The sequence below is a fragment of the Harpegnathos saltator genome, unplaced genomic scaffold (assembly GCF_003227715.2).
Source record: "Harpegnathos saltator strain DR-91 unplaced genomic scaffold, Hsal_v8.6 scaffold844, whole genome shotgun sequence".
Taxonomy (NCBI): Eukaryota; Metazoa; Arthropoda; class Insecta; order Hymenoptera; family Formicidae; genus Harpegnathos; species Harpegnathos saltator.
In genome coordinates this window covers 905,728-918,979 of record NW_020230698.1, presented here as the reverse complement: position 1 = coordinate 918,979, position 13,252 = coordinate 905,728, and the positions used below count along the sequence as shown (strand labels likewise).

The 13,252-nt window shown below is 55.8% G+C and overlaps 1 protein-coding gene across 6 annotated transcripts in view; it reads right to left on the bottom strand.

Moving 5' to 3' along the window:
- The window catches only part of LOC105182744 (uncharacterized), a 33,602-nt gene that overhangs the window by 7,604 nt on the left and 12,746 nt on the right, over nt 1–13,252 (bottom strand). For 2 of the 6 annotated variants that reach the window (XM_019841245.2, XM_025307288.1), the window contains exons 2-14: nt 7,782–8,038; nt 7,542–7,618; nt 6,873–7,086; nt 5,559–5,693; nt 5,401–5,430; nt 4,904–4,988; nt 4,632–4,844; nt 4,309–4,443; nt 4,000–4,240; nt 3,194–3,871; nt 1,970–2,955; nt 898–1,688; nt 34–346 (exon numbers count right to left, since the gene is read on the bottom strand). In XM_019841245.2, the coding sequence (XP_019696804.1) occupies nt 34–346; nt 898–1,688; nt 1,970–2,955; nt 3,194–3,871; nt 4,000–4,240; nt 4,309–4,443; nt 4,632–4,844; nt 4,904–4,988; nt 5,401–5,430; nt 5,559–5,693; nt 6,873–7,086; nt 7,542–7,618; nt 7,782–7,858 (3,975 nt within the window). In that variant the 5' untranslated portion in view covers nt 7,859–8,038. The remainder of the gene's footprint in view (nt 1–33; nt 347–897; nt 1,689–1,969; nt 2,956–3,193; nt 3,872–3,999; nt 4,241–4,308; nt 4,444–4,631; nt 4,845–4,903; nt 4,989–5,400; nt 5,431–5,558; nt 5,694–6,872; nt 7,087–7,541; nt 7,619–7,781; nt 8,039–13,252) is intronic. The other 4 variants (XM_019841246.2, XM_025307289.1, XM_019841249.2 and 1 more) reach the window with 3 other exon arrangements.

Here is a 13,252-nt window from a genome sequence, read left to right as displayed (position 1 = left end):
ATTGTTCTCGCTGTTTACCGGCATCAGGTTTACCTGATTTCTCTCGGACATGAGGAAATCCAGATGCGCCCCGGGCAGACCCAATTCCAGATACGTCTTGACGAGACGGAGATCGGCGGCGTTACCGTCGAGACCGTGGACGCATATAATAAGGTGAGCACCTTCCGGCGAGAAGAGCCGACACTCGTCGCTGATGTGGAAGTACGGCAGGGTCGAGGCCAGGCTGGGATAGTCACTAAGAGGCACATTGGATCTTAATGGATGAATCGACGACGAGTTCAGAAGGTCACCGTATCCGAAGGAATGGGCACGTTTATGTAAACGCAACTGTGCTTCCTTGCGTTCTCTAGATAGGGATCAGGTGGACAGAGAGAGAGAGAGAGAGAACTTAACTACAAACGGAAAGAGACAGACGGAAATGCGCAACAACGTGGAAGCGAGCGCAAACGCAAAAGGCCTCTAGCCTCTAGCACACACCTAGCGGAAATGATATTTTTCGAGCACGCATCATCATGTGTGACGAGTGATGCGTTGGAAAACAATGCGGTTTAACAAAAAAAAAAAAAAAAAAAAAAAAACAAGAAAAAACGTCATTCAAGCGTAATTATAACTTTGACAGACTGAAGACTCCAGCATGCACGCAACGTAACGTTGAATCACGAAGATGACGCGACACTTTTTACGACACAGTTTCGTTGTTACTTTCAATTTGGACATTGACTTGCCAACAAGCCGGAATAATAATCCGAAATAAAATGAGCGCTCTTATCCACTTCCGTGGTAGCACATACAACTGATCGCTCAAGATTCAAACGACGCGCACGCTGGGCTTAAGGAAGCAGTTCTAACCGGAAGGGCCGAACGTACGCACGCATGTCGAGAGAGCTCGCGGCGTACCTGTAGATCCTGCCGGAGAAGCTCATCTGCCGCTTGAACTCCTCCTTGCACTTCTTGAAGTTGATGAAGTCGTCCTGCGTGGACTGCAGCAGCTCTTTGCCCTCCTGATAGCAGTCCAGGCAGATGTCCCGGACGCCGTAGGTGCCGTCCCTGTCGCGCTCCCGGTTCCGTTGCGGGCTGCACGGCGCCGTTTTGTTCTGCTTCGGGCTCCTCGTCTGCTTCACCGTCTCGTACACGTGGTAGAGTAGGTTGTCGATCGGCGCCGGCGGGTCGCGGAACTCCTCCGGCGGCGGTGGCTCGTCCTGGAACATCTTCGGCGGCGGCAGGCGCACCTCCTCGTACGAGTGCTCCTCCACGTTCTCCTTCGCGGCGCGGTCCTTGCGCGGCACGATCTTTGACAGCTTCTGCCGCAGCTGCTCGCTCGACAGCTTGGCGTTGCGACGTTGCTCCGAGCTGGACGTGTCGCCGCTGCTGACCCAGCCGGAGCACTCGGACGTGAGGTTGCTCGAGCTCGAGCTCGGCGTGGGGCTGCTGGGCCTGGTGGACGGTGGGCTGAGGGGATTCGGGATCACCACCGGCAGATTGTTGCTCAGACTGTCCTTGCTGTCGCGTATCGGCATGCACGGCAGGGAAACCGCGCTGCGCGGCACCATCACCTTGTTCTGCGCCACCGGCACGCTGGCGCATCGCAGTCTCTTCACGCACGGTGGCGGCACCACGGCGCTCGACGTATCCGACGGCGTGGTGCCGTTGGTCGCCGGCACCTCCATGGGCGACTTGATGGGCTCCATCTGACAGTAGCGTCAAGAACGAATTACAAATTTAATGTATACTCCTGTAGTGTACATTCTTTTGTCCTAGGTATTAGGAGCTTACAAGAGTTTGTTTGTTGGATCTTTGTAACTGTCGATTTCTTTCCTCCACAACTATAAATAAGAGAGAAACAAATTCAGCGTCATTCAGCCGATCGCGCGTCTGCGAAAGAGAGAGTCGAATTCGCGAGGGAAAGAAATCGACCACCCGATGAACCTTCACGAGCTCTTAATATCGAGGCGCAAGCTTGTCCCCTCACCTTCAGGATAATTTTATTGTTGTTCTCCACCTCGAGGACGCTCGTCGTGGGCGTCGTAGGCGGATGACGGTACTTGGGCAACGGCGCATCGGCGAGATCTTGATACGCCGGCGGCGGTGGCGCTGGTTTCCGATTTCTGTGGCCGCACTTCTTGCTCTCCTCCAGCGGGTGGTCCGTATCGAGAACGGGCGCGGAGTGCGGCCTCCTGCTGTGCTTGTTTCTCCTCCGCTCCACGCGCGGTTCTCTCTTCGGTTCCAGCTTCAAGGCTATCACCTCGTAGACCGGCTCCTGAGGCGTCTCTGAGGTGTTCTTCTTGTCGCTCTGGCCGCGTCGCGGCTGCTCCTCGCCGCCGCAGTTCTGGGCCACCCCGTTGCGCGAGGACTTGCCTAGTCGCTCAGCTCTCCTTCGCGGCCGGTCTCGCGGTCGGAAGTCGCAGCACTCGTTGCGCTCCACGTCGTCCACGAGCCGTTCCGTGCTCTTCGGCCTCTTCGGCTTGTCCGGCTCGTCGCGCGTCCGCCGTTGCCCGCTCGTGCTGCCGTTTGTGCGATAGAAGAACGTGTCCGTGGTGGTCGTCGTCGCGTAGTAGTTGGACCTCTTGCTCAACGGCTCCGCCAGGGCCGAGTAGCTGTTAGCCAGCGCGCTGCCGTTCATGGACTCCGATATCTCGCGATTCCTCTGCGCCTGCGACATCGACGTCTTGCCGAGCGTGTGATACCTGCGACACTCGACGCCGTTGGTCTGGCTGTATTTGCCGGCCGCTTGGTGCCCCGGCCTCCGGGAGTTGCCTCGGTAAGTGACCCTGTCTAGCGTCGCGGTGTGCAACGGCTGAGGATCCTGCAGGAAGCTGTCGCCATTTATGTTCGCCTTGGCGGATAAAAAGCTACTTTGGTCGTTAGTGGTCGTTGGCAGCGGCTGACGTGTCCCCAGACGATGGCTCCGCGGCTCCAGCAGGTTTCGTATCCTCCTGGTGTCGAGCGAGTGGTAGTCTGGCCGAAACACACAGCGCAAAAACACACACGTCGTCAAACTGATTGCTCCGAATTAATTATCATACATATCTATTTATCGCTTGCGTTTAGTCGGAGCCCCTTATAGTACAATCAGACCCATGGTTCACACCCCTGGTGCGATCAATAGCTAGCTGAAGCAGTATTTCGCCAATTTCTTTCTCAACATGCAGATTTAGATCTCTCATACTCACGACTCTGGGATATTTCGTCATACCTTCCAGGATATTCGACTTCCTCTCCGTCAAGCAATCGGGCAATTGGTCAGGGTCCAAAGCGCCCATGCAAGTCGGCACCGTGAGGTTCTGGTCGCAGGACTTGGACGACGGTCGGTAGCCGGGCAAAAGCTCGCCGGGCGGCAGTTCGGGGAATATCGCGGCCAACAGGGAAGTGATGGAGGTTGATTGATGGTCGGACTGCTGCTGATGCTGTTGCCGGTTCGGCACCAGCATCTGCGTGGACTTGGCCCGAGGCAAGGGAATTACCGGCGTAGAACCGAGGGATGGATTTGGCGCGGAGCAAGCCTGCTGCTGGCCCGACGGCGGGAAGAGGGTGGTACTGGACGGCACTGTCGACCTGGGTCGCCCTCTGGAAGGCACCGTCGCCGGCGGGGTGACGTTGCGACCGCCAACGCGCTGCCGCGGGAACAGCTGGGTCGACACGGACCTCGGTAGGGTCTTCGGCGACGTTCTCGGCTGCAGAGGCACCAGGTCGGGCCCCAGCTGGTCCAAGGACTTGCTGTGCCTCGCGGGCAGCGTGGAGGGCGTCAACAGCAGCCGGGCTTGGATCGATCCGATGTCCTGCGCCGCGCCTTCGCTCCTGGGCGACCAGATGCCCATCGAGCGCGACTCTAGTATCGCCGCTATTCCGCAGCTGCAGTCGTCCATGTTGGGAACTGGGGAACACCATCATTCAAAGACAGAGACATTCGCTGATATAGAGAACGATCGGAAGAAGCATTTCTCTCTCTTTCTTTCTTTTTCTCACGGAAATACCGCACGCGTCGCATCGCTATGGGCCTACCGCTGTTTCTATGCCTCTGCTGCATGTCGGCGTACTGATCCTCGAAGATCAAAGGCAACGAGTGAAGATCGCCGTCCAGCTCCGGGCAATGGACAGGTAAGGGCGGCAAGGACGCGAGGTAACGCGACCGCCGGGCGGCCTCGCTCACCGCCTGGTAAGACTGGTAGTTCGCGTCGTAGCAGCCCGCTGCCGACGTTCTGGGATTCTCCAGCACGAAGAAACCCTCTGCGAAACGCTTCACCTGCACGTGGACGATCGGTCAGTCAAGGGAAGAAATGATCATTTCACGCGCTCTTACGGGCCACTCACTCTCAATTGATGATGAATTCGCGCGAGATGCTGATGAACCGCTTCGCGGCCGGAGAATGCCTCCAGGAAGTGCTGCCAGAGGACAATATTTTGTGCACAGAGTTGGGCTATGTCGGCCTCCTCAGTGTCAATCAGCTGCAAGCAACGGACAAAGAGCCTTAGAAAAGCGACTCGCGAATTGAGAGCGCGCGGGCCAACGGCTGGAGAGAGAGAGAGAGAGAGAGAGAGAGAGAGAGAGAGAGAGAGAGAGAGAGAGAGAGAGAGAGAGAGAGAGAGAGAGAGAGAGAGGAGAGAAAAAAAAGAGAGAGAGAGAGAACGCGCACCTTCGTGATCTCTTTGTGCGTGTTCTGTGCGAGCTCAAGCGCCCTTTGTTGCCAAGAAGGGAGCAGTCGCGCCAAGTCGGACAGGTCGTTGAGCAGAGATTCCCTCGTTGCCAGAAGCAATCTCGCGACTTCCTGCTGCACCAGCCTCGCGTGTTGCATCCTCGTCGTCGATCCGACGCATCTCGTAGTGGTCTCCTGAAACGAGCCGCGGACCTGGGTTGCATTAGACGACCACGAGCACGTCGCGCGAGACTCGTTTCGTGCAAACTCACAATATTCCCGAAAGTGGACGAGCTGTTGTCACCGTTCGCCGGGGATTGTTTAAACTGCAGCCAGGGCTTGCCGCCTCGCGGTGCGCTAAAATCATGATGAGATTCGGATTAATTCGGCGCGATGGCCACTTTTTTCATGACGGACGTGCTCGCGCGATGGAATATTTTTCTTTCACTTGGACGAAGAAGCCGTTAAATTACGTTTGCTTAACAAAATTCGATCGGTAACTGTCTGTCTGTCTGTCAAGAAAATACTTGACGATTTATTCCCTGCGATCTGGATTCTACTTCGTGCAAAATACATCGCAATATATTTATATTTTCGATTTGCACTCCTTGTTAACACATTATTTCTCCATTGACTAACGTGTCGATTACAAAGCCCGAGATCAGCTTGAGATTCGCTCGAGAGATTCGAAAGTTGAGACGAAGGTCTCAACATAAATCGCAGGACCGACGGGAAAGTATTCCGAACTTTAAAATGTTGAGGAACTCACCAGCTTTGCACGTAGTGCAGTATGCTCTTCCTGCGTTCCGCCGGGAGGAGGGTGGTGCAAGCGGCCATAAAACAGAGAGAAGGGTTCAACGTGAGGGACAACGTCGATTACATCGCGCAGAGAGTTACGAAACGCGAGCGCGATCGAGCGATACTGACTTGATGTAGGGCTGATGGAGTGTCACGAGGCAGGCGTGGATCGTGATGGACACCGCGGCGAGGTGAAAGTAATCGAAGAGCACCGGCAGATGGTAGTGAAGGCCCTTAGTGGGTGTGAAATTCAGCTGCAGCGCCCTGCAAAAAGGTACGTCCGTCAAATGTTCCGATCGATCACGCGCACGAGGACGGCGACTCCGTCGGAAGCGCACGATCGGTCACCCCGCCGCAATCTCAGGATGTATTTGTGGACAGGTGTCTAATAGGTAATAGACCAAAGAACGTTTGAGAGAGAGAGAGAGAGAGAGAGAGAGAGAGAGAGATAGAGCCACGTCTCGGCGAGAAACATATACGTTAGAAATTACGTTACGTCACGTTACGTAAAGCCGATCGTTCGAGGCTCCTGTGTATATGTAAGTTCCTTTTTACCCGGTGCCTTTCCGTCGGCAATCAGTCTCGGCAACTCGACGGGAAAGCCACTTAGGGACGTGTGCCACGCTCAAAAGGAAGCGCGCTATAATTGCGAACGTCGCGAGCGAGCTTCGCAGGCGCAATCTGCACATCCGGTGCATTAGGGTTGCTCGTGTCGCGTCGTTATTAGAGGACACGAGAGAGCGAGAGAGAAAGAGAGAAAGAGAGAGAGAGAGAGAGAGAGAGAGAGAGAGAGAGAGAGAGAGAGAGAGAGAGAGAGAGAGAGAGAGAGAGAGAGAGACGGAAGTGCGAAACGAGGGAAAGTACGTGCTACCCCCTGGGCTTTCTGACGCTGACGCGGCATCATCCGTTGAATATTTTAAGACTAGCAATTTAAGTTTCAAGAGTGTCCGTTTCTAAATGAAGTTACACACACGCAGGCGGGCATCATCTTTATATTAAACCTCCTCGTCCTCGAGAAACCAGACGTTTCCGTCTCTGTCCCCCCCCACTGAAATTACACACGTCTTTAGCATCGTGTGCGCCGGTTACTCGCGAGATCATCGTGCCGAAGGAGAATGCAAAATGACCGTGATAAATAAAAGAGTAGCACAGCCGAATCTACGATTAATCCCTTTAATCCGAAATCCAGCGTCGCCCTACTTCCCTAATAAATGCAAAAATGCCCGAGTAATTAAATATAATAATTAAAAGGCTTCTCTCTCCCGCATCTTGCTGAAAGGACGACGCGACAGAGGAGAGGGGGAGCGAGGGGTAAAAAGATTAACGCGCTCGGCGGCTCGGAGTGTCGCGGCTGCTTTCCCGCGGCTGCAAGCACACCCTGTGTCTTTGCCGCCACTAGAATAGTAATGCGCCGACGCCCATGTAAGATGGCAAGACGCTCACCTCGAGGACACGCAGGCCATGTTGCCCGGCTGTGTCGGCTCGCTGAACCATAGCTCGACTCCCAGATTGAAGTGGGTGCGCGACAGGGCCTCCTCGATCTTGTGACTGTGCACGAGCACGTGCGCCCGGAACAGCACGGAGGTACCGAGTGTCACCTCCTCGTTCCTGTAGAGTATCTGAAAGCGCTTGCTCGTGCCCGGCGCCTCCAGGGAGTCTGCAACACAGAGAGAACGTGCCCGCCGCCGAATTTCTCGTGTCTCATCCCCGAGAACACGGAGCGGGCTAGATCGATCTCGCAAGGCGAACGGACCCGGACCGCGGCCGGGTCGGCGAACGAATCTGGCGAGCACTCTCCGGTCGCGTGACGCGGCAGCTCTCGACGGCGAGAGATCGCGGCGGTGGCGCGCACGCGATCCTCGCCGCCGAGCGAGTACCGAGGAGAACACGAGATGTTTCAGAGAGACGTCGTGGAAGACAAGACTGTTCTGGCTCCTCGAGATCGATTCGACGCGACGCTACTACGGAAGTTCGCTGCAACGCTGCAACGCTGGACGGATTCGTTTTTTGCCAAGTTATCGCCGGCGGCAGTCACGTGACCGAGCGGAATGCGATCCAGTCGGGTGGGAGCTTTCGCTTCGTTTCGCCTCGCCTGCGAGCCTGCCTGCTTACGATTTCGTGGCTGATTAACCTCCACCTTGACCGGCAGCTTCGGCGACACTCTGAGAGCAGTTCGGATCTGGTAGTACCTGCAACACACACACACACACACACACGTATACAGATTTCGATTTCACACACAGGCTCGAGGCTCGAGGCTCGTCCTAGACAACCCGACCGCGCTGCTTCTCGCGGGTGCTTCAGAGAGGGTTGCTAGAAGGAGCTCAGAGCTCACTCGGACGTGAATCTCACCCGCGTTGGAAGAGGTCAACATTGTAGAACTTGCAGAGCTCGAGAGAGAACTCGAGGGTGGCCTGTAGATCGCTCATCTCGATCCTCGCGATGGAAGGAACCACCCCCGGCCCGCGCTTCCCTGGCACAGCCCCTAATCGCACGAAGACCAGCTTCGTCCACCGCGATGATTTGCGAGCACGAAACCTTCAGGGCCTTGCCGAAACTCTCGGTTCGCTCCTGCCATCGTGAGGAGGGATTTCAGCGCCGGAGATCTTCTGAAACGACATTCGACCTCTCGATTTGCTGCGGACGTGGCGCTATCGGCGACGGTGCGGGCGAGGTGAAGAGAGAAAAAAAATGGCAACGGTGGGGATGAAATTTCTGCAGCATCGAGAGAAAGAGAGAGAGAGAGAGAGAGAGAGAGAGAGAGAGAGAGAGAGAGAGAGAGAGAGAGAGAGAGAGAGAGAGCCAATTCGAGAGACCCTCGAGGCTCGCGTTCGCGAGCGCGCGGAAGCGAACAAGTCCCACGTGGAGACCGTCCCGGAGTGCGGCGATTGTGCGAGCGCGCGGAGCTGGCATTATTGATAACTAATTAATGAGCAAGCGACGCAACGTAATATCCCGATGCCCCGGCGTCGTTGGAATATTGATACGAGTCGCGCGCAGTTCCGTAAAATATTTCATGGCCTCCTCATTGCCAAGGACGCCCGAAGACAGCCTGGCCGCGCGGCAGTGGCGGAAGCGCCTTCCATATTTCAAGACGCACACGCCTGGAAGAGTGGAGGCAGGCCATAACCGTGTTGTCAAAGTTTCATGCTTGCACCCGTATGATATTCGGCCGTTCCACGGCGATAAAAACTTCGGCGTGCCAAGCGTGCCTGTGTTTGCGCGCGCGTCGCCGATAAATCGGCGACGCCCCGACGCGACTTTTGGCCGCGTTCGAATTTCCTTAGCCGCGCGCGGACTTAGCCGGGGGGGGGGGGGGGGCCCGCGGCCAATTAGTTCCTATAAACGGCGTATACACGCTCGTAAAAGCGCAACGACCGGATACAGCCGGGCGGGATATGCGAGACGACACAGTACGCCAGAGCGGAGAGCGCGAGCGGTGAAATAAATCCGCGCCGTTTGCGTGTACGAATCGATAGACCGAAGGTCGTTGTAGCCCCGGCCGCTTTGATGCTCAAGCGATGCTCATAGTTTCGGAAAGTATCTCACGCCGCATCTGCGTTTCACTGTCAAGGACGGTCAAAAGCGCGCACGCGAGCGCAATTATCGTCGCGCGGGATCAACGGCCCCGCCCGTATGTAAGTTAATTTGCTGGAGAACAATTGGCGGGAACAAGAGCCGTGGGCGCGCGCGCGCGCGCGCGCGCGTAATGGAAGTCCAAACCGCGCGGACGTCGAGAGGGCCACGGACGGTTTTCGTGAATTAAGCTGCAAAAATGGAGGCGGCGAAATAATACAGCGCTGCCTGGCAGCGCGCTAAGTGCACTCGGCCGTGGCGAGAAGATGCTCCCCCCGGCAAGATGCTTGGATGATATTTCAAAAAGGATTAAACGTCACGCGTGGCGAATGACGGTCTTCTCGCCGAAAAGCCGAGTTTACACGGCCCAACACACCTCGCGAGTCGCGCGGCGGCGTGCTCGCGTCCTCGCACCTATATTCTCTCCGTGCGTTTCACTCAGGATTACACGCCTCTTCCAGCGTAACTACGCTCACCTGCTCGCCTATCGACCGCGCGCGCGCGCATTCTTATTGTTCTATCCTCCGCACGGTGTAAAAATACGCGCCGCTGCAGTTTATTGCCTCTGACGAGCTGCGCGCTGGCGATCGCCGCGCGCCGGGGAAACTAATTACCGAGGGAAGCGACCGACATGCCGCTGTCCGACGGAAGATCGCGCGGTGCTGATCAAGCGCTCACTGATAAGCCCGTCGAGCCCGACGGACCCACGAAACCCGAGCGCCAGAGCAGGAATCGCTCGGCGATTCTTTATCGTTCTTCCGAGCCGACGGATTATACGCACTCGACTCGTTTCATCGCGACAATCTCCGGCACGCACGGGAAGTTCCGTGTTGAGCCGTGCTTAGGGGAAAACTTTCTTAATTTACGCTCGTCGATATCCCCAAGGCCGGTGTATTTCCCCGACGCGCTGCACGCTGCTCACGGTCCCGGAAAGTGCTCCTTGGCGAACGCACTCCATTGCCAAGGCCGCTCAAAGGCTGCGTCGCGCACTCGGCCGCCTCTCTCTCTCTCTCTCTCTCTCTCTCTCTCTCGCTGGCGCTTTTAAAATAAGAAGACGAACGGCACCCTCTTAGCGCACGGCGTACACACGCATACACCGGCGGCTCTTTGTAGCGCTTTTTTGCGCGCGCGAGAGAAAGAGCCGCCGGGGGAGATCGACTGGTGTTTGTCGCATAAATAAAAATCTCCAGTATCGAGAAGCTTCCACGTGATTTATATCGCGAGCGGGAACGTGTTTCTCGTCCACGTGAAATCTCTCCGCTCGCTCGTCGACTCGTTATTGCAACGTCGGACGAGCGCTTCCGACAGAAGAGCTTTCTGAATCCACCGACTCGCGTCGGGGACAACGTCGGGACGCGCAATTCAGCCGGGTGCACTCGCCCGGAAGTATTCTCGATCGCGAGCCGGTGCTCTAACGTATGCGCGATTAACATCGCAGTCCCTCATCGCCGCTCGCTCGCGTCACTGCCAAGGCCGCTCGAAGGCCCGGCGCGCAAACCGGCAGTCGGCTTTTCCAGCACATTTATTCACCCCGCGCGAAGATCAACGACCCTGCCGCTCGCGTCGGGGTTGGAACGTGGAGAGGCGTCGCTACGATGCTACGAAGCTCGCCGTCATCCTGACAAGAGCCCGCATCTCTTCTCGGATCACCGTACGAACATTGTTGGAAGTTCCAATTTCAAAGCTCCAGCTATAGCTCGCTGTGCATTTCTTCGGAATGACGCTCGAACTTTCGCGCTCCCAGCGACGAGGGGAGACCCTCGTCCCGAGGAGGGCCGAAAGTTTAATCGAAATTGCATCGGCCGCCCCCGAAGAGCGCGTGACAATCCTGGGATCCACCGTTCGTCGCGTCGAGAGAGAGAGAGAGAGAGAGAGTTGAAAAATTCGTCTGCCTTCTCCTGGAAACCGCGCGACAGTGGTCCGCGAGTTACTCCAAACTTTTGCAGTTTAAGCAGCGCGCAATAATTTCAAGAGACGGATTCCCCGCAAGTCTCGACACACGCGGCCGAGGCGGGCAGACGAGGAAGGAACGGCGGAGTTAGCAGCTGTGCCCACTGCCACTTTTAACTACGACTTTTACGACTTGGCCGTCGTAATCCGGTTACGTGTACGTGTGTGTGTGTGTGTGGTGTGTGTGTGTGTGTATGTAACCGGTGAGAAATAGACGGGCGACATATCGCGTGCTCCGGAGACGATTCTCTGCCTTCTTTTTGTCTTTGCCGATAAATATCTTTCAGCGGCGTCGCTGGCGAGCTCGGGAAGCCAAGGGCTCTTCCGCGGTTTGCACGGAAGGCGACACGACGCTTTTTCCAACCGTTTCCAGCGGAGGGACGAATGACGGATTCCAAGCGTGTCGGGCGATTAAACGTCGACTCCGACGCGCGCGATACAAATTTTCAGACGAGATTACTCTCGCTCGGTTTATCGTCGTGGATGTTTCTCGTCGAGTGAACGCGACGACGCCGCGCGAGTACGCGGCGGAGACTGCATTAGAAAGCAAAACCTCAGCGTCATCGTGAGATTTATATTATTTATGTTGCGTTTTTTCTCGCTGTTCCGCTTGTCCCACTTTTTGCGCTCCCAAATTCGTCCATGCGGCGTATGCGCACTCGGAGATCTCGCTGTTGGAATCGCTGCATCCTTCGCTAAGCGTTTCCGTGTATTCCGTGTTATGAGCGTCAATCTCTCGCGCTCCTTGCGTTAGTAACGAGCGCAGCTTCGCTCGCTCGAGCGCGAGCTCGTTTGACAGTTTGACGGTGTTTCATAAATCATACGGCGTTTCATTCGGTCCGTACGCACAAGTTCGTAATAATCCTTTAAGCGACTCTGCGTCGCGAGCATTTATCCTGCAACATTTGTACAATGAATGTACTCGCTATTTCGAGCGGAGCTACGAAGCCGAGCAAAGCGGCTGCGAAAGCCGAGCGATCTAGAGACAAGGCTCTCTTTCTGCCACTCCAATTCTCGAGTTCACCGGCGAAAATCGATCAACACACTCACGTTTGTGGGGGCAAGAGGCACGAAAGCGCGATTCGTATTAAAATTAAATAACAATCGCAGCCGCTGCTGGGCTATAACGAGGAAATGAAAAGCCAGCGCTCGAACAGCGCAAAAACGAAGATCAGAGAACGAGAGCGAACTCTCGAGCGAGTTGGCAATAGAGAGTTTAAGCGCAAATTCAATTCGGTGGGCGATTCGATCCGCCGGTTGTCACGCGCGAAAAACAAATCGCTTCGAGTCTCCTCGACACCTCGCGCCGGGGATAAAGTCACGTTCGTGCACACCAGGCGCATTTCAGCCGCGCGAGGGTTAATCGCTCTCGAGCGCTCTCTCCTCCGTGTGTACGCCGGCGATATTTCTAGCCTCGAGGCCGACGCACCGTGGCCCAGTTTAACGCCTCTACGCGATGCCGACCTACATCGACCGTATGCGTATTTACGTACATACGTACGACGAAACGACGGTCGAGGCTTTTTCTCCCATGCGCGGAAACGCCCGCGAGATAAGACGCGCGCGTGCTGCAACGCGGCCGAAATGCCGCGCGTGAAATAACGATTCCGCTTGGTTTATCGAATTTTTCCCCCTTTCCTTCCCATCCCCTTTTCTCTCTCTCTCTCTCTCTCCCTCTGCCATTTTCTCTTTTTTTTCCTTCGCTGCATCCGTCGCGAGAAATCGTAGCGCGAAATTCGCTGTTAGTTATCTCGGTCGCCGCTTGCTTCGAGGCTTTTCCGGCTGATGGCGTCGAGTTTGTCTGGTTAATTTGATGAAGAGGTTTTCAGAGTCGAGACAAATCCAGAGTGACTCGCCGTGGGTCGGGAGGAAGCAACGATTTTCTCCGATTTTCGTACGTGAGAGAGGCTAGATCGTGCCTGGAAAATTGAATGTCGCGGATACCGTGCACTTCGTGCTCCGCCAGCTCCGGCGGCAGTTCGAGCCGTTAGCGGCTTAATCATTCTCCATACGTCTACGGCTGCTGTTTGCGGCTTTGCCGAGTAACTTGTAATTTAATTTGCTCGCGCCTAAATTCTTCGCCGAAGTTGGCTTTTAAGCAGCGGCAACACGCGAAAGGGAGCGAGAGACCGCGCCGAAGATAGAAACGTGGCCCGCGGGTTAGCCAACGTGCTGCACGATGGAACAAAAAGTTCTCAGTCGCGTGCTAGCGTCGATTATTGTGTAATTTTTTGCCGGGATAATCCTCTTCTTCCTGCAAAACTGATTTTCTTCCCGATAGACTTTGTAGGTTAAAT